At 44.3% G+C, this 20,049-nt stretch overlaps 1 protein-coding gene across 1 annotated transcript in view; it reads right to left on the bottom strand.

Moving 5' to 3' along the window:
* NIPAL3 (NIPA like domain containing 3) overlaps positions 1–19,402 on the bottom strand; it is a 56,258-nt gene extending 36,856 nt beyond the window's left edge. Inside the window, 2 exon segments of the mRNA NM_001131681.1 lie at positions 15,615–15,964; positions 19,301–19,402. Coding sequence (NP_001125153.1) covers positions 15,615–15,707 — 93 coding nt within the window. The 5' untranslated portion in view covers positions 15,708–15,964; positions 19,301–19,402.
* Between the last annotated feature and the right edge of the window lie 647 nt (positions 19,403–20,049).

The following is a 20,049-nucleotide window of genomic DNA, read 5'->3' on the forward strand; positions in this document are numbered from 1 at the left end:
TTATTTCCCTTGTGATTTTTTTCATTGACTTGTTGGTTATTTAGGAGCGTGTTGTTAAATTTATACATAATTGTGAATTTCCCACTTTGTTTTTGTGAATTTCCTTTTGTGATTTTTAATTTCATTCCATTGTGATCAGAAAACATACTTTGTATAATTTCAATCTTTTAAATAATGAGATTTGTTTTCTGTCCTAATATGTGCTCTATCCCAGAAAATGTTCATGTGCACTTAAGAAGAATTTGTATTTTGCTTTTGTTGAATGGAATAGTCTACAGATTTCTGTCAGGTCTAGCTGCTTTACAGTGTTGTTCAAGTGTTCTATTTCCTTGCTGATCTTCTAATTGTTCTATCCATTAGTAAAAGTGGGGTATTCACTATTCAAGTCTTTGGCTATTATCGTCTATTTCTTCCTTTGATTCTGTCAGTTTTTGCTTCATGTATTTTGGGGCTGTGTAGGTGCATTCATTTTACAATTGTTACATCTTCTTGATGAATTTACCCCTTCATCATAATATAATGTCCTTCTTTGTACCTTGTAACAATTTTATCTTCAAGTCTATTTTGTTTAATATTAGTATAGCTACTCCAGCTCTCCTTTGGTTATTGTTTACATGAAATATCTTTTTCTTTTTTCTTTTTTACTTTCAATCTGTTTGTGTCTTTGAATTTAAAGGGAATCTTTTGTAGATAGCACATACTTGAATGTTTTAAAATATATATTCTGCCAATCTCTGCCTTTTACTTGGAGAGTTTAATCCACTCACATTTAATAATAATTAGTAATAAGAAAGGACTTGTCATTTTGCCATTTGTTTTCTGTAGTCTCTTTTTGTTCCTCAATTCCTCCATTACTGCCCTCTTTTGTGGTAAATAGATATGTTTTCTAGTGTACCATTTTAATTCCCTTGTCATTTATTTTACTATATATTTAGAGTTATTTTCTTAATGGTTGTGCTGAGGATTATAATTAACACCTTAATTTATAACAATCTAGTTCAGATTAATAGCAACTTAATTTTAGCATTACACAAAACTTTGCTCCTATATAGTTCCATCTCTCTCCCCCACCCATTATGCTATTGTTGTCGCAGATTTCTTAATTCCTTTTAAAACTTAATCATCCAGTATGGGTAGACAGAATTCTGCCTTCCTTTCATTTAGAAATTATATCTAACTGGAGCCTCCATGTCTCTCTTTTCCTTCCCAATCAATAGAAGGAACTCAGTTTATGTTTCCTGAATAAATGACTTAATCTAAACACAAATAAATGGCAATAATTGAGAGACCGCTGAGAAAAAGGTGGAATGTCAAAGGAGGAATTTACTCTGGGCACAAAACCTGAACTACTTGGCTGTGGCAAAGGCAGTATGGAAGGACCATAGCTAAAATTTAGGCTCTCAGACTTCCAGCCTGAGTTTTTTTCACATGCCTGGCCTCCTCTTCCAACCTTCACATGGCACCCGGCCTGAGGCAGAGCATACGCAACCCCCTCAACCAACATTTGTGGCCTGAGGAGGACTGCAGAAGGCAACCTACAACGTACAGTATTTTGTGGAAACTAAGTGGAATCGTAATCCTAGGGAACTGCTCCAGCACAATAAGTGTGTGGAATGTGGTTATTCAGAGGTTAGGTTCTAGAGTCAGGCAGACCTCACCTTGAATCTAGCCTCTGTCCTTCATGACACTGTGACTTGGACATATCTTTGGGCATTTGTTTCCTCAACTGTAAAACGGAGTTATTAAGGGTACTTACTCCTCAGAGCAGTTGCAGGAATGAAACAAGATAAACCCATGGAAGTAACAAAGCATGATTCCTAGCACAAATCAGAGGGTTTACGGATACAGATTTCTTTACTATGGGGCTTCTCAGAGCCTTCAATAAATATTAGCTATCATAGTTAGAGTCATCCATCATTCAACAATAGGGCGTCGTGAGAACCTCCTACGTGTTAGGCACATGCCAGTGGGAGGTGATCAGGTTTACTAGAGAGAGATCAGCCTTTGGAAACTGACAGACTAGCCTTGTTGTAAAGATTAGAAATGATGACAACAATGATAATCATAAACTAACATTTATCAAGCACTTACTATGTGCTGAGTATTACTCCAAGTACTTTAAACATATTAACTCATTTAATCCTCATAACAACCTTTTAAGGCAGGTACTATTATCATCTAATTTTACAGTGAGGAAGCTGAGGCACAGAGGATAAGAGATAGCTAGTAAGCGGCTGAAGAAGGATGGGAACCCAGGTAGTCTGACACCAGAGCCCATGCTCATAATTATTATGTCAAACTATATAATATATAAAGCTCTATAACAGGCCTGGAACAGCGTAGGTATTGAATAAATAGTAGCTATTATTAGGAGCTGGGGAATTGGTTCTTGACCCAGTGACTCCCAGGCTAGTGCAGAATACAGACACTTAAAATATTACAATCTGGCCAGGCGCGATGGCTCACACCTGTAATCCCAGCACTTTGGGAGGTTGAGGCGGGCAGATCACCTGAGGTTGGGAGTTCGAGACCAGCCTGACCAACATGGAGAAACCCTGTCTCTACTAAAAATACAAAATTAGCCAGGCATGGTGGTGCATGCCTGTAATCCCAGCTACTCAGAAGGCTGAGGCAGGAGAATCACTTGAACCTGGGAGGCGGAGACTGCAGTGAGCCGAGATGGTGCCATTGCCCTCCAGCCTAGGCAACAAGAGCAAAACTCCATCTCAAAAAAACAAAAACAAAAAACAACAAAAAAACACAATCTATTAGAGATGGGCACAAGAACACAAGTATAGAGAAGGGAGGAATGGCACTCCAGTCATTTGTTCCTTCAGTGCCTAGTTTGTGCCATGCCCTGTCCTAGTCGTCACATAACGTACATTGAGCTGACTATGTAATCACATTGTGGTTAGGGCTACACAGGAGAGGCACAGGGTACTCTACATGACAGGGACCTGATCTAGTGTGTGTGTTGTGGGGTGGTCAAGGAAGACATCTCCGAAGAATGATTTCTGAAGGGAGGCCTGAAGACCTGGAGTGGTGGGGGTGGGGTGGAGAAAGCTGTTCCACAATGCATAGGAAGCTGCGGGGGTGGGAACGAGCAAGTACTTTTGAGGAAGAGAAAGATGGCTGGTGTAAGGGGAAAAGACTCAGGGAAAAATGGGATCGGGGAACTGACTAAAGGGAACCCCCTTTAATTCAGTTTTAAAAGGGGTCCAGGGAAGATGGAAAGAAACCAGAGAAGCCCTATTCCAAGACATTGGACCTGGCCTTGGAGATGACAGGGAGGCTCTGAGTGACGTTATTAGGACTATGTTTCTAAAAGAGAAATTATTTCACTTGAACACTTAGAAAAAATAAAAAAATAAATAAAATAGAAATCAGGGTTGCAAGGACTAGAAGGCCATCTTCTTTGGACTGGGGCCAGTGATTTTCTTCCACAAGGTGATACAGTCTTAAGGGACTTGATCACCTATCTTCATGTCTTTCCATGTTCTTTGCTAGCTTTTCGTATGTTCCGCTTTCTCATTTCACCTTTCACAGCAGTTTTTTCCCGTTTGATCAAAGAAAGGGTTGTCGTTCATTTACCTTAGAATCTTACTCTGGTACACTGCCAAGTTGTAAAACCACCAGGAAATCAAGGGGAATTCTGAAATTTTGTTTCCCACGTTTTTTTAGTGATAATCAAGATGCTGTAACACCCATCCCAAGAATGACTTTTCTTCCCTCTGTCATCCACATTCCTGTTAAGGCATGACACTGGAATGGGATAGTTTGGCCCTTCTTGGAATACTCCTAAGCCAGAGTCTGGTTTGACTGATGTTTGGACAATAAGGACTAGCTTTGTTAATTAGGTTATATTCCAGATCTGTTACACAGACTGAACGAGCTAAATTTGCTGCTCTAAGCTTTGACAAAAATATATTCAAAGCTTGTTATAAAATAAAATCATTTATACTTGAAATATATGTACAAATACTTATATACTATGCTACATAATAAATGTACAAATATATGTGCATTAAAGTACAGCATAAGCAAAGGTATAGTAAAAATAATATTTCAATTTCCCTGACCCTTTCTAGATATATCAGATTAACACAAGGTGTCTTTAGGTGAAAAAGTTACAGGCATAATTGATAATGCCCTTTTGGTAAACTTCACAGAAGTTATGAAAGCAAAACAAATCTTGTTGTAAATTAGGTGTGTCCTGTACTTTGCTTTGAACAAAAATGAAGGTAGCTCTAATCATACTGTTAGCTGATGAAAATAGTTTATCATGATGTGATTTTTAGCATGTAACTTGGAAGGAGTTTAAAGAATTTAGTGATACTGGAGCCTAGCACGGTGGCTCATGCCTATAATCCCAGCATTTTGGGAGGCCGAGGCAGGTGGATCACTTGAGGTCAGGAGTTCGGGACCTGCCTGGCCAACATGGTGAAACCCTGTCTCTACTAAAAATACAAAAATTAGCCGGGTGTGGTGGCTGGCACCTGTAATCCCAGATACTTGGGAGGCTGAGGCAGGAGAATCACTTGAACCTGGGAGGCAGAGGTTGCAATGAGCCGAGATTGCACCATTGTACTCCAGCCTGGGCAATAAGAGTAAGACTCTGTCTCAAACAAAAGAAAAAAAACAGAATTTAGTGATACTGCTATATGAACACTCCTTCCATTCCAGGTACTTATACTAATGTGAATAAAGTTCTTAGCACTTTAGCTATGGGAAACAAAACTTGCAATAGAATTGATGCTAAACTCTGCCTCATTCTAGCAATCAGTAATATTTATCTTGAATACAGAAATTAATTTTTAAAGAAAGCCTCATTCTTCTCATTCAGATATTCATTTCCAATACATTGTTTTTTTGCTTAATAATCATTGTAAAACTTTATACTGCATTAACAGCTTTCAGTCAATCATACCAATAAAAAAACTCTTCTGATTGAATCAACACTTATGAATCTTATATCCAAGGAAATTTTAATAAATGAAATTTGATTACCTATTCTACATCTTTTCTTATAGAGAAGTATGAAAAAATTTTCTCTGGGAGGCCATCAGGCTGAGACAGCTGTAGGGCCTTGGGTTCCTGTGTAAGCAAACTGAATTGCAAAGTAACCAGTAAAATGAAACTTAAGCATAACCAATCAAAGCATCAACTAACCTCTAACTAGGGACCTTTTTCCAATCAGACCCAAATAAAGCAAGCACCTATCTGTAGCCAATCAAGCCACTTCTTTGCTTTGCTTCTGCATTCAACCTATAAAAGCCTGCTGCTCAGGCCACTAAAGTGGACCTCTCTGAACCTCTTCTGGTTCTGAGTGCCTGCCCAATTCATGAATCATTCTTTGCTCAAATAACTCTGTTAAATTTCATTTGTTCAAAGTTTTCCTTTTAATGGAAGTATGAGAGGAGTCCACAAAACTTTCAAGTATTAAAATACACATTTTTTTTTTTTTTTTTTTTTTTTGAGACGGAGTCTTGCTCTGTAGCCCAGGCTGGAGTGCAGTGGCGTGATCTCGGCTCACTGCAAGCTCCACCTCCTGGGTCCACGTCATTCTCCTGCCTCAGCCTCCCGAGTAGCTGGGACTACAGGCGCTCGCCACCACGCCTGGCTAATTTTTTGTATTTTTAGTAGAGACGGGGTTTCACTGTGTTAGCCAGGATGGTCTCGATCTCCTGACCTCGTGATCCGCCCACCTCGGCCTCCCAAAGTACTGGGATTACAGGCATGAGCCACCGCACTCGGCCACAATTTTGGAATAAAATTCTGTGAGGGAAATAGAATGGAAATACAAAGTCAAGGAGAAAAAGGAATGATGTAAAATTTTCAACACTTAAAGAACAGCTTATATATTTTTCAGAAGGCTGGCAGTGGGTACTGAATGGTCTTTATACCAAGGGCTTCAGTTAAGAGTATCTAACAGTTTTAAAAAATACCAGTGTTTAAATTTGCCAGAAATGGTTCAATCCATTCTCCTGCCTCAGCCTGCTGAGTAGCTGAGACTATAGGCATGTGCCACCATGCCCAGCTAATTTTTTTTTGCATTTTTAGTAGAGATGGGGTTTTTCCATGTTGGCCAGGCTGGTCTCAAACTCCTGACCCCAGGTGATCTGCCCGCCTTGGCCTCCCAAAGTGCTGGGATTACAGGCATGAGCCACCGCGCCCGGCCAATACTCAACAATTTTTGATGCATAAAGATGGTAGTTTTTCATATGGTTCCTATAACTGGTAGCTGCTATTTTACTTTTACTGCAAGGGACCAAGATGAGATGGCCTTGGATGAGTGGCTGACCAAATCCACGAGGATTTAGTCTGTGAAGGTGTCAGCCTGAGAATGTATTAATAACTCACTACCAGTGGAAGTGCGGAGCTGCAGAAGGGCAGAGAGAGGCCACTGTGGCCACAGAGACAAGTCAGGGAGTAGGGCAGGGAAGGCTGGGACCCAGAAGTGAAAACTGTAAACCTCACAAGGGTGAACCCATCTAGGCAGCAAAAACATTGGAGGCTAAAAGGTTATGCAGGGGCCAAGGGAAGACTTCCCCACTGCCCTCGGAAGGTTCGCTGAAAATCAACTGATGAAAGGCAGATTAATAGGAGAAAAAGCATACAAATTTATTTGATCATCGTTTTATGTGACACGGGAGCCTTCAGAGTGAAGACCCAAAGACACAGGAGAAACTGTCATTTTTAGGCTTAGGTTCAACAAGGTATGGACGACTGTGTAGAAATAAGATTGGACAAAGGGGCCTGATCTAATGCTGATAGACTGAGTGGGGAACCCAGCCAGGTCTGTCTATTGAGATTTTTCTCGGCCTCTCTAGGCAGCATTCCTTCCTTATATGAGTCAGGACCCTCTCTGGAATGGGGGTCTTCTGACCTACAATCAAACAAAGTAGGTCTGATAATTTCCTTATGGCCAATTTTTACAAAGAAAAGTAGAAGAAAATTAGAGTAATATTTTAGGTTTTACAGCTGGCTTTGGGGAAAGGAGGTTCTGGTGTTTCTCTCTCTCTCTTTCTTTCTTTCTTTCTTTTTGAGACAGGGTCTCGCTCTGTCACCCAGGCTGGAATGAGGCTGGAATGCAGTGACGTGATCTCAGCTCACTGCAACCTCCATCTCTGGGGATCAAGCCATACTGCCACCTCAGCCTCCTGAGTAGCTGGGACTACAGGTGCATGCCATTACACCCAGCTAATTTTTGTATTTTTAGTAGAGACGGTGTTTCACCATGTTGCCCAGGCTGGTCTCGAACTCCCAGGCTCAAAGGCTGCCTCGGCCTTCCAAAGTTCTGGGATTACAAGCATGAGCCACCTCAATGCCTGCAGGGGTTCTGGTTTCTATGACCTGCCTTGGGGAAGAGGGATTGTAGTTTCTATGGCTAGCCTGGTGGAGAAGGGGGGGCCAGAGAAAGGAGAGTAAGAAAAGGTCAGAGAGGAACTTTTGCTTCTGAGGCTTTCTTTTTCGGGTATGGTTTTCTGATCCCCGATAGTTACTATGATAATAAAGGCTGGTATTGATGGAGCACATGGTGTGCTAAGCCCTTTCTGTGTACCCTCCTCTTAGGGCCACAAACAACCCTATGAGATGGGTGTTACTATGAGTCCTATTTTTAGCATCTAAGCCTGACTTCCAGCCTCTTGTGTTCTATGAAGTGTCCTTCAAAGGTGGCACAGTCAATTAGGAAAAAAAATAACCTTATCAGTGCCACATTTCCACTAAGAACACAGATGGCTGAGGTTTCTTTTAAAAGCCATTTCCATAACATATGAATGTCCACATGTAATAACCAGTTACAGACAGACATGATTAGCAATAGCATAATATAACTCCACCTAAGCGTTTCAAAGGGTTTCATCAACATTAATTATGCCCCCAAACCCTTGTGAAGTGATGACGGGTCCAATTTTATTAGCATTCAAAGAGAGGCCAAGAAGTTGCCACCAGCCCTGGGTTACACTGCTTGTACACACACCTACGAGGTGCCCTGCAGTGCCTGGCATAGGGCAAGGGGAGGGGCAAGGATGACTCCTGCCAGCAAGCTCTTCCTCCAACCCTCAGGTTGGAAACCATAAATATGGGTGCCCAGTTCGGCTGCAGGGAGGGAATGGGTAGTGCCTGGCCAGCTCCCACCTCTGGACCCCGCTGGCAGCCTTCTCTCCCTATTCTGCTCCTCTTTTTGCTGAGGAACCACCTTGTATGTCTTCACTGGGGTTATTTTAGGGGTGGAGCATTCACAAGTACACGTGCACAGTTAACCCAGAATAGGGATATTCCACCTTGGAATCAGTGACTTTGTCCCTTAAGCAAAGACACAGTGCATAGTGGAACATATGGTTCCCAGCTGACAGGCAGGGGTGAGAACTGTCTTGGGCGGCCCCAGGCTTGGGCACTGCCAGATCGGGTTGATTCTTCTGAGCCAACACCCAATCAGGTTCCCAACTTTTCTCAAGTTGACAAGGCAGAGTAGAATTGACAGTGTCCATTGAGGTGGAAGAGAGGGGAGAAGGCAGGCAAATATCTCAGGAGCTGCTCCCAGTCGAGATCTGGTACCCAAGAAAGCCCAAGACTCGGCCAAAGTCACAGAATAAGCAACTGTCAGGGTCTCCCCACACCGCACTGGTTCCAGTATTTTATGGGTGAGGAAGCATGAGGCCTCCCAACTACCAAGAGCCTTATATTTAGGGTAACTGTATACCTTCCAAATAGGAAGACTCCTCAGATCACCTGAAGTCAGCAGTTCAAGACCAGCCTGGTCAACATGGTGAAACCCTGTCTCTACTAACAATACAAAAATTAGCTGGGCGTGGTGGTACAAGCCTGTAATCCCAGCTGCCCGGGAAGCTGAGGCATGAGAATCACTTGATCCCGGAAGGCAGAGGTTGTAGTGAGCCAAGATCATGCCACTGCATTCCAGCCTGGGCGACAGACTGAAACTGTATCTCAAAGAAAAAAAAAAAAGGAAGACTGAGAATGAAAGGGGGCTCTATTAACATACACAGGCATAAGGCACAAACCGGGACCACGGTCACTCTACCCATGCTGCAGTCTCTCAATGGGGAGTGTTACTGGCGAAAGAAGTGAAGTGGAGGCAAAGCTACTCACCCCAACTACGCTACCCATTGACTGTGTGGCCACGGGCAAGTTAATTAACCTCTCTGTGCCAGTTTCTTCACAGGTAAAATGGGGTTATAACAGTACCTAACTCAGAGAGCTTTTGTGAGGATTAGCACAGTTCCTGTTCCATAAGTAAATAATGTTAGTTGCTTTTATTATGATGATTACAATAATCATTGTTAATTGGCTATGAAAGGGTGGCTAAAGGACCTATATTTTATCGCCAGGAAGACTGACAAAGGCTTCATGGATGAAAAGGTGATACTTGTGCTGGAAGGCTGGGTAGGATTTCCGAAGGCAGAAGCAGGGGGTGGTGCAGGCAGCTTCGGTTTGCTCATCTGTAAATTCCGGTCATTCTCATAACTACCCTATAGGACGGGTATAAGACTTAACCACAGAGGCGTTACATGATTTTCCCCCAAGTTATAATGCTAGAAAATAACAGTGCTGGTGCAGAGAGCTATAATCACTGTGCACTCAGCCTGGGCCACACAGGAGACTCTGTCTCCTAAAAAAATAAGAAGAAAGGTAATAGGGCCAGGGATTGGAGCCAAGTCTCTGATTCCAAAGGCCATGCTCTTAACGCTCTGTTGTATCTCTATTTTTGTGTCGAATTCTGTCTTGAGGGGTAAACACTTGTGAAAATGTATCTTCCCCGCCTCCCTCCTAGACTGTAACCAGGGAAGATCTGTCTTGATGATCTATATCAGGGTGTTCAATCTTTTGGCTTCCCTGGGTCACATTGGAAGAAGAATTGTCTTGGGTAACACATAAAATATGCTAACACTAATGATAGCCACTGATGAGCTAAAAAAAAAAAAAATCGCAAAAAAAATCTCATAATGTTTTAAGAAAGTTTATAAATTTGTGTTGGGCTGCATTCAAAACTCTCCTGGGCTGTGGGTTGGACAAGCTTGATCTATATAGCTCCCGCCCCACCCAGCGCAAGCTGGAGAGAGTAGGTGCTCAGATGAAATGTCTACTCACTCAACAGAAGAATTGAGACCTGACTTTTCCCGGCTGAGGTAAAGCTTCCACAGTGTCAATGTCCTGCTGGGAACTGCTTCCTGGGCAGCTCAGCCTGGGGGGCTTCCTGTAGCAAAGTGCCCTCCCCAACAACCAAAATTTATATGCTGATGGGCAGGGCAGAGGGCAGGGCTGCAACTCAAAGGCAGACAGCTTGCTCCTAACTTCATCCCACCCATCAAGCTGGACTTGAGTCTCTCAATATTTTCCTCCTCCCAAAGGTAAGAGATGAGTTGCGAGGAGCCTGCCCAACCCACATGACCACTTTTCTGAGACCTGCCTGTAATGGTAGAGCCTCAGAAACCATGTTTGCCAGGTGGCATCAGCTGCGTGGCACTCGCTGGCCATCACCGACTGGACCAGGTAGACACCTTGCCCAAGCTGGCCACTCAGCTCTTCCCTCTTTTGAAGGGGAGGTATGAGTTCCAGCACCTTCCAAGCCCCATTGCCTTTCCTGCCACTGGATTTCATGAGCTACCCTGTAGCCTTATGATAATTTCCCTTTTTGCTTCAGCTTCTCTGAAATGGGTTTTTACTCACTGCAATCAAAATAGCCTTAACAAAATCGAGAAAAGAGACGGCTTTCCCTCAAAACCCCTCTCCCCATCCCCATGCAGAATTAACCACACCTTCCCCTCTACTCTGTGTACCTTTGTCTGTTCCTCTTGGAAACCCCGGGGCATATCTGAGTCACATGCTTCCCGCATGCCTACTACATGGTCAGATATTGCGTTAGGTGCTTTTTCATTGATCCACAGAGCTGTTGGGAGGGGAGGATGAAAACCAGCATTCTACAGATAAGATAACAGGAGCTCTGCAGGGTTGCACCATACACCCAAGGTCACTTAGCTAAGAAGGAACAGTGGGGATTTGGACCCAGGTCCTCTTCTCTTTACCCCACCCAGTACTTCAGTCAGCTCAATCATCATCACAACCATGCCTGTCCCTCACCTCAATTCATACATCCTTGGTAGAGTCACCATCAATTATTCATCTTTGCTCTGGCATGAAGATATTCCACACTAGGCAACTGAATTGAATTTGTGATTAAAATGGAAACTTACTAGAAATCTCATCAGGGAGAGTGCTCTGAGTTTTCTTAGATTCTTATATTTGTCCATTTGGCATCCATTCATCACAGGGCCAATTGTATTAACTGATTTTTTATATTCTAAGGAGCATGCCTTTCATATGCTAACTAACCAATCCAGAGCCGCAAACATCTCCTTTATTAAACTCTCACACCCCAGGTCAATATTTTCCCTGCTCTAAATCAACCCAGGGCTATGTACCAGACAACCCAGAGTTCTTCAAATCAGCCAGTCCTAAACTGTTCCCCCTGTCCTGCCATTCGTTTCCCACAGAAAAACACAATAAAGGCTCTGATCTAAGCTTTCCCCACATGCCCTCTGCTTCTAACCAACTGATCTTGGTGTGTCCCGAGTGTCCCTCTGCAGCACGATGTGCCTCCTTCTTTTTCTTTTTTTTTTGTGAGATGGAGTCTCACTCTGTCCCCCAGGCTGGAGTGCAGTGGCGTGATCTCGGCTCACTGCAAGCTCCGCCTCCTGGGTTCACGCCACTCTCCTGCCTCAGCCTCCCAAGTAGCTGGGACTACAGGCACCTGCGACTGCACCCGGCTAATTTTTTTGTATTTTTGAGTAGAGACAGGGTTTCACCGTGGTCTCGATCTCCTGACCTCGTGATCCGCCCGCCTCGGCCTCCCAAAGTGCTGGGATTACAGGCGTGAGTGCCTCCTTCTTTTAGGAAATGTAAGCAACAAAAATCTTCTTCAATGGCATTAGCCAACCATGGAGTCACACTGTCATCTCCATAAATTAAGGCCCAGGGAAAACTCAAGAGAACAGCTTCTATCATTACATTAGAAATGGTGTAGACTCTGAATATCGAAAGCAGAATGGAATGTTCTGGTTCCTTCACAGAATGAAAGCACTCAGCACCTTCAATATGTAAGGCAGTATTCACTCAAGCTGACCAGTAGGTCCTGAATTTCCTCTGAAGTCAAGACTGTGCCACCATCCATGTGTTTTCTGACTTGAAGAGAGGGCGATTACCCCTGCGGGGACGGGAGTGACTAGCAGGGGCACAAGGAGACTTTTGGGTATTAGTAATGTTCTGTTTCTTGATTTGGGCGTAACATGTATGCACCCTCTTCATTAAAATTTAACATCTAGAGCTTATGATTTGTATATTTTTCTGTATGCATACCATAGGTCAATAAAAAGGCTAGTTAGGAAAAGTGTTTTCTGATTTGAAACCCTGCTCCGTTTTGAATAATGCTCTGTGAAGCACATGGACACCTCCAAGGATGCTCACAGTAACACTGCCTACTTGAGAAGTGTTTTGCTCAGTTTGAATATCAGTGCTGACTAAGATGTGGTGGCCTGAGATCTTGATTTCTCAGGATGATGGAGTTGGTGCGGGAAGGAGCTTAGTAGATCATGTGGTCCAGAAATTCCCACACCTGGCTGATTGTCTGATTCACCTGAAGAGGTTTTACAAAATGCACATTCTGGGTTTCTAGCCTAGCTATGCAAAACCACAATTTGCAGGGGAATAGAGATGAGGGGGTAAAAGGGTGAAGGCAGAGAGAGATGAGTCTGAGGCCTAGAAATCTGCATATTTTTGAGCTCCCCAGGTATTTCAGGTGGTTAGGCAGGATTGGGGACCATCTATGAACTCTACCTCTTCATTTTACAGAGACAGAAACTGAGGGGTAGAGAAGGGATGACACTTGCCCAAGATCACACACCCAGAGATGACAGAGCTGGGCCAAGAACTCAGGTCTCCCAGTTCTCAGTCTGATACTCTTCCCAACAGAGCCCTAGATGAATACAGGAACTGCACAGGAAGGGGAAACAACAGGCTTTCATGGAAAGAAGATCAACGAGCAAGATGCCAATGCTGAAACAATCATGCCATCTTGGCTCTGAAACTGGTTTGCTTGGTGAGGCAGAGTCCACTGAGAACGTCAGAGTCAATCTTCACTCTAGAATGAGTCTAATTCCAGACAAATGTTCCTAATTTCCATACATATTCCACCTGGCTGGTCAGATGGAATTAAAATGACAAAAGCCTTTAATGACCTGCAGAGTCCCCTCCTTGGGCATGCTGGGATGTGGTGGCAGCAGTAGGAGTCAGGACACCAGGGAGTCAGAGCAGCGCCGCAGTTAGGAGCATGGGTTCTGCAGCTGGTCTGACCCGGGTTTAAATTCTGGTTGCACAACTTACTAGTTGTGCCAGTCAGGGACATTACTGAACTTCTCTGTGTCTCAGTCTCCTTGTCTCTAAAGTGGGGATAAAGATGGTAACAGCTAGCACTTGACAAACATTGGCCATTATGTGTGGGTCATTGCCTAAGGGCTTCACACGAATAAATTCATTTCATCCTCACCACCACCAGGAGGCAATTACTATTCTACAGAGGAGGAAACCTGGACCTACTGTGTAGTGCTGGTGTGAAGATTACCCAAGGAAAGGCATGTGATGAACTCAGCACAATACTTGGGATAGAATAAATGCTCAATAAATATTAGTCATTATTATTATCATTATTATCTAAAATTAACAACAGTTCTAGCTCTTCCTCTCAACTTGCTATAGGATCTTAAGAATGTCGCTTCTCACCTCCCAGACTCACTGTTCCAATCCATCAAATGAGAGGTTTGATGAGATGATCTCTAAAGTCTCCTTTAGCTCTAGGGTATTAGCAGTCACTGATCTTTTTTTCTTTCTTTCTTTTTTTTTTTTTTTTTTTTTTGAGGTGGGGTCTCACTCTCTCACCCAGGCTGAAGTGCAGTGGTGCAATCTTGGCTCACTGCAATCTCTTCCTCCCTGGCTCAAATGATCCTCCCAAGTAGCTGGGACCACAGGTGTGCCCTACCACACCTGGCTAATTTTTTGTATTTTTGGTAGAGACAGGGTTTCATCATGTTTGCCCAGGCTGGTCTTGAACTCCCGAGATCAAGCCATCCATCCGTCTCGGCTTCCCAAAGTGTTGAAGTTACAGGCATGAGCCACCACACCCGGCCTCTCTGATCTTTAAAAAAATAATTTTCAATAAATCCAAGTCATCAGATGCTGCATTGATAGGTGTTTAGAAACACTTAAATTTGACATTAAAACCCCCTTTTTAAAAAAGGTGCATTCCCTTTGACCTATTCATTGTACCTATATGACTATATCTAAGGAAAGGATCAGAGATCAGCACAGAGATTTACACTCCAGGATGTTCATGGTTTACAGCCACTCCAGATTAGAGACAGCCTGAATATCCAGCAATGAGGATCTGTTGAGCAAATTTTGACACAGCAGCTCAATGGATTATTGGGCAATCATTCAAAAAGTATGCTTTCAGTCACTACTCGATGACATGGGGAAATATTCCACAAGTAAGGTCAAGTTAAACAATCAAGATACAAAACTTTATGTGCAATGTGACCCCAAATTTATAATACTAGAAAAAAACAAGGAGATATACTGAAATCCGAATGAAAATTATCTCCAAGTAATGGAGTAGGTAATATACATACATACATATATATATATATATATATATATATAATTTTTTTTTTTTTTTGGCAACAGGGTCTTGCTCTGTCACCCAGGCTAGAGTGCAGTGGTGCAATGATAGCTCACAGCACCCTCAAACAACTCTTAGGCTCAAGCAATCCTCCCGTCTCAGCCTCCTGAGTAGTTAGGACTACAGACACATGCCACCTGGCTAATCTTCAATTTTTTTGTACAGGTGGGGTATCACTATGTTGCCCAGGCTGGTTTCAAACTCCTGGCCTCAAGAGATCCTCCCACCTTGGCCTCCCAACGTGCTGGAATTATAGGCATGAGCCATCACAACTGGCCCAGAGTAGGTGATTTTTTAAAAATCAAATCTTCTAAGTGGGAATGCATTCCTTTTATTCTATACCTTTTATGGTGTTTCTCTGCCTCCCTATTTTTATGTATTTTAATGAGCATCTCTCTTTTTTTTTTTTTTTTTTTTTTCCTTTTGTGACAGAGTCTCACTCTGTTGCCAGGCTGGATAATAGTGGCACCATCTCAGCTCACTGCAACCTCTACCTCCTGAGTTCAAGTGATTCTCCTGCCTCAGCCTCCCGAGTAGCTGGGACTACAGGTGGGCACCACCACGCCCAGCCAATCTTTGTGTTTTTAGTAGAGATGGGGTTTCACCATGCTGGCCAGAATGGTCTCAATCTCTTGACCTCATGATCTGCCCACATCCCAAAGTGCTGGGATTACAGGCGTGAGCCACCGCTCCCAGTCCATCTCTTGTCTTTTGCTTACACATTCCCTTGTCTGTGTGAAGAGCCTGCCTGTTTCTGCCAGTGACAGGCATGCAGACCCCATACATATCTGTTAGCCAATGCAGAGCACTGTGTAACTTTCTTGTTAGGAAAATACAAATTCCCAAACCCCAAAAAAGCCCTTGCCTTGTAAGAGAAGGAGGACTCGCTCACGGCACTGGAGCTACTTGTGGGAGGCAGCTGCTGCAGCTGCAGGGCTGCACTGTGGGATCCATCCATGGTGGTCTAGTGGCGCATCCCGCAGGGCCTGGCCCAGGAGGTGGAGCTGCTGCTAGGCGGGGCCCAGGCCAGATGCCATCTCTCCTCGTGGTGTTCACCTCCCTCCAGCAGCCATCACTTCCTCATGACAAAAGAATACTTCAAGGCTGTTTTGGCAGATTTACAGCCTTCTCCTCAGCTTCACTCAGAGAAGTGCCAATTTCCGTGACTCTCCCAGGCAGACAGAGAGGGGTGTGTTTTCCAGTTCTTGCAGTGCTCTAGGGTGGTAGAGAGGAACATTAAAAATGCATGGACAAGGAAACACTGAGCCCAGCTTTGTTATCTGAGAAGAGAATACCATTCAGATAAAACATAACCGGCCATGACAAGTGAGTCCATTAAAAAAATTCTTCAAAATTCAATTTTAGCAGTTAAAAACAAGTTCTATCATGCCTTTGTCCTCCCCTTAATACAAACCTGACTCATCTATCTCAAAAGCTTTCTTCCTGGCCCTTAAATGTTCCCTTTCCTCCTCCACTCTGCTTCCTTCCTCCCATCGCACCCTAACTTAAATCCTCCCTTTTTCCATAGTCTTGAGCACAAGAAGTAGAATACTAACTTCTCCAGGTCTCAAAAAAAAAAAAAAAAAAAAAAAAAAAATTCCACTACCACAGAAAGGGAACCGTTTAAGTTTCAACTTAGGAAGAAAAGAATCAGAAGAAAAGCTACGTTCACGGAAAACAGAAGAACTGGCCTGCTACCAAGGGTTGGCCTGACACAGGTGAGGTGACACTGGTCTCAGAGGTGGAAAACCTGTGTGACCAGATAACTCTGCCTCTCAGAGATTCAGTTGCCTCCTCTGTAAAGTGGGGGTAATAATGTGGCCTCAAATAAACCCAGCAATGATGAGAATCCCTACTAATTTCATTGGACTTATATTTTCAGTGCTTCCCTAACTTTTCCTTTTTTTGGAGACAGAATCTCACTTGTCATCCAGGCTGGAGTGCAGTGGCACAAACATGGCCTCAAGCTGGGCTCAAGCAATCCTCCCTCAGCCTCCCAAGAAGCTGGGACCTCAGACGCGCACCACAAGGCCTGACTAATTTTTTTGTAGAGACAGGGTTTCGCCATGTTATCAGGCTGGTCTTGAACTCTTGGATTCAAGCAGTCCACTTGCCTCAGCCTCCCAAAGTGCTGGGATTACAGGCGTGTGCCACTTCTCAAAATTTTCTAACAAACAGAGAAGAGAAAGTATACTTCTAGTGTCCTAGGAGGCATGGCCAAAACCCTACTTAAAAGTGTTAGGGGTTTCTTTGAGAACTTTTTATACATTTTTAAAAAATGTATTCTACTGCATAGTCTATGTTTATTTTAATAGAAAAATGTTTTAAATTGCTTTTCATGTGCCATGTGCTACCAGTTTTACCTTTGCCAGGTCATTTAACTTTTCAGCCAGTTTCTCCAGCTGTGAAATATAGATAATAATGTTCCCACCCCACATGGCCGTCATGAGAATTTGATGAAATCATCCATGTAAAATGCAGGCATAGCAAATGGTCCATGAATGTGAGCTGCTGTTAAGATTAATTTTATTCTCCCCTGTTTAATTATTTATTTTGCCCATTCCTTTCTCTCTCATGCATTCATCCAACAAATATTTACTGAGGGCTCACTGTGAGCTAAACAATTTCTGCCACTCCCTGAGGCTTCAGAGAGCTGCCTCCTGTATATCCTGTAGCTTCCAGTTCCTTCTGCTATCTGGCCCTAGGCCCAGGAATTCTGGTTCACGGTGTGGACGGCACATACATATGTGATAAGGTGAACACCATGTCCAGTCCTGGGATACAACAGATGCAGGTTTAGCACAGGGACAGCTACAGAAACCATTTGGCTTGGTTTCACTTTGTCAGAGGGCCTCAGGATGAAATTATTGCTACTACCTGCAGACGAGGTTATATATCCAGTATACAGACATGAGATGTAAGCATTCACCGGGTAAATTTATCAGGTAATTCACATCCCATAGCTAGACTTCCCTGCCTGTAAAACCCTATGAATATGTGTTTGCAATCTTGTGGAAAGCATAATTATTCACTATACTTTCACGTACATGTGAAAAGCATTATTGTGTTACATTTCTGTAAAAATGTTTTAGCATTTGTAATAATCATAAGAGCCTTAAGAGTGGCTCAGGGTTCTTTCTACCTCTGAGAGGCCCCAGGAAGCATTCAACCATGAAGCAGTCATGGAGTTGAGGAGCGCAAACTCCAGTGAGGTGTTTGCGGAATACCCTGTTCAGTTGCTCCCAGCTGAGATCTAGCCCAGAGCCTGACAGTGACTTGTATACATACCAACCGACTGACTAAATGCAGGCCGGTTAAGCACTGGGTGCACTGTGGCCCCTTCGCAGTCAAGAATGTCTTTCTAAGGCCTAATCAACCACAACTCCAGAGCTTCAACAAGCAGATATACTCAGCCCCACCCACAGGAGGTCAGAGAAAGCCAACAGATCTTAGCGACATGTCAATCAAGGGAGTGGTGGGAACCCAGGCCTCCTAACATCCTTTAGACTAGTTTGCCCAAGTGCTTTTCTGGTTTTGCTTTTGTTTGTGGTGGTTGGCATTGCTGTGGTTTAATTTTTCTTTTAAAAAGCAGCTTCCCTCTCTGCCTCAGGAACTCGCAGGCCTCTGAGGCATCGCCTGCAAAGATAGAAGGCTCTCCCTCAGCTGGGTGGGAGTCCGGACTGAAAGCCTGGAGGAACCCTTTGCAAGCTGTACTCCCTTATAAGACACATACTTTTCACCTGGTGACTCTCTTTTCCTGATTTCGAAGCATTTCTCCAGGACCTACATATGCCCGAGAGGCAAGCAGGCACCTCTGCGTTGTCAGCCACCCCACAATTAGAGCACATGGTCACTGACCCAAGAAGGGAATGAGAATTCACTAGGTGCTCTGCTTCCGTTCCCACCCCGTTTATCTCGATGACGGATTTCACCAATCCCACAGAGCACGTTTTACAAATGAGAGAGCCGTGGCTCATAGCGTCTGTATTCGAATTTGCCTCTTTCTGAACAAATCAATAAAACACGCTCTTCCCCACCACCTGACGATCTGGCTTCTGGAGGTGAGCGCCAGTTCCCTGCCAAGCTTCCCGTTCCTGGGCTTTGGCTCAAGAGAAGGTTACATTCTTCCGTCCCGTCCCATTGAGCTGGAAACTTACAACTCGAGGAGACAGCACCTCTGTTCCAGAAGCGGGCTTAGACCAAGAACGCCTCCCCTCATCCCACCTGCTAACTCCACCATCTGCTGCCGCCAGGAAGCCCGAGCCGCTCGGCACGAAGAGGAGAAATTCTGGCAAAGTTACTCCATGTCACTTCCTGGTTTGGTAGCGCCTGGCATCACCTTTAATAAGGTAGCCCATGCCCCCGCTCCTCTTGGCCTCGATGCAAAACTGGAAAGAACATTCTGAGGCAACGGGACCCAGGTTGGCGAGGCTGGTGACAGTAAGAAGGAAGGGTATGTACACTAGGGGACGTTAGGTGACTTCGCTTTTTCCAGAAAAAAACGAAGGTTAAATTCAATTCCCCTTCCTCCCAGTGTTAATCACTACTCACCGGCGGCGTCTCCTCTAAGGCCCACCTATCAAAACCTTCTGAGAAATGACTCGGACTCTTCGTGCAACCCGGAGGCACAGCCTCCTTCATCCCTTCCCAATTCAGAGCTGCCAAGATGCTGCAGTGTTTTGCTTTCAAAGGTCGCGATTTGATTTGCCAGACTGCCTGCCAGTCAGAAGTTGGCAGGCATTTCGCGCAGGCAAGTGGCTGCGAGGACGGGGAGTGGGCGGGACAGCCCCTGGCAATTGGCTGCGCTGCAAAGCTTGCTTGAAGGATAGGGGAGCGACCTGGGGCTAGAGCTTGGCGCTCACCTGGAGCGGGGACCCCCTAGCGGCCACAGGAAGAATGTTGCGGCGACTCCCCTGCCCCGTCTCCCGCTGTCCTAGAGAGCTCAGGTGGTTGCTCGCCTCCACCTGCCCGGCAGGTGGGCCTGGTTTTAGCAGCCTGCCAGGTGTCCTCCCTTCTTATCCTCGTAGCCACCTTCCGGGCTTTGCTCCTGCTGTTCCCCTACCCGACGCTCTCACCAAGTATTCAAATCCAAAACGTCCTTGAAGACCCAGCTCTCCCCAGAGCCCTCGCGAGACCTGGGGCCAAACATATCTCACCTTTCCTGCCCTCCTGGAACACCTGTCCGATACCAAGCCGCCCAGCAATACTGAAGGTCCTGAAACGAGACTAGCGCTTGGTTAATGTTTCTATAATGTACATAATTATCACGGCCATGATAATTAACATGCGCATGGAGTTTT

The sequence above is a fragment of the Pongo abelii genome, chromosome 1, assembly GCF_028885655.2.
Source record: "Pongo abelii isolate AG06213 chromosome 1, NHGRI_mPonAbe1-v2.0_pri, whole genome shotgun sequence".
NCBI lineage: Eukaryota > Metazoa > Chordata > Mammalia > Primates > Hominidae > Pongo > Pongo abelii.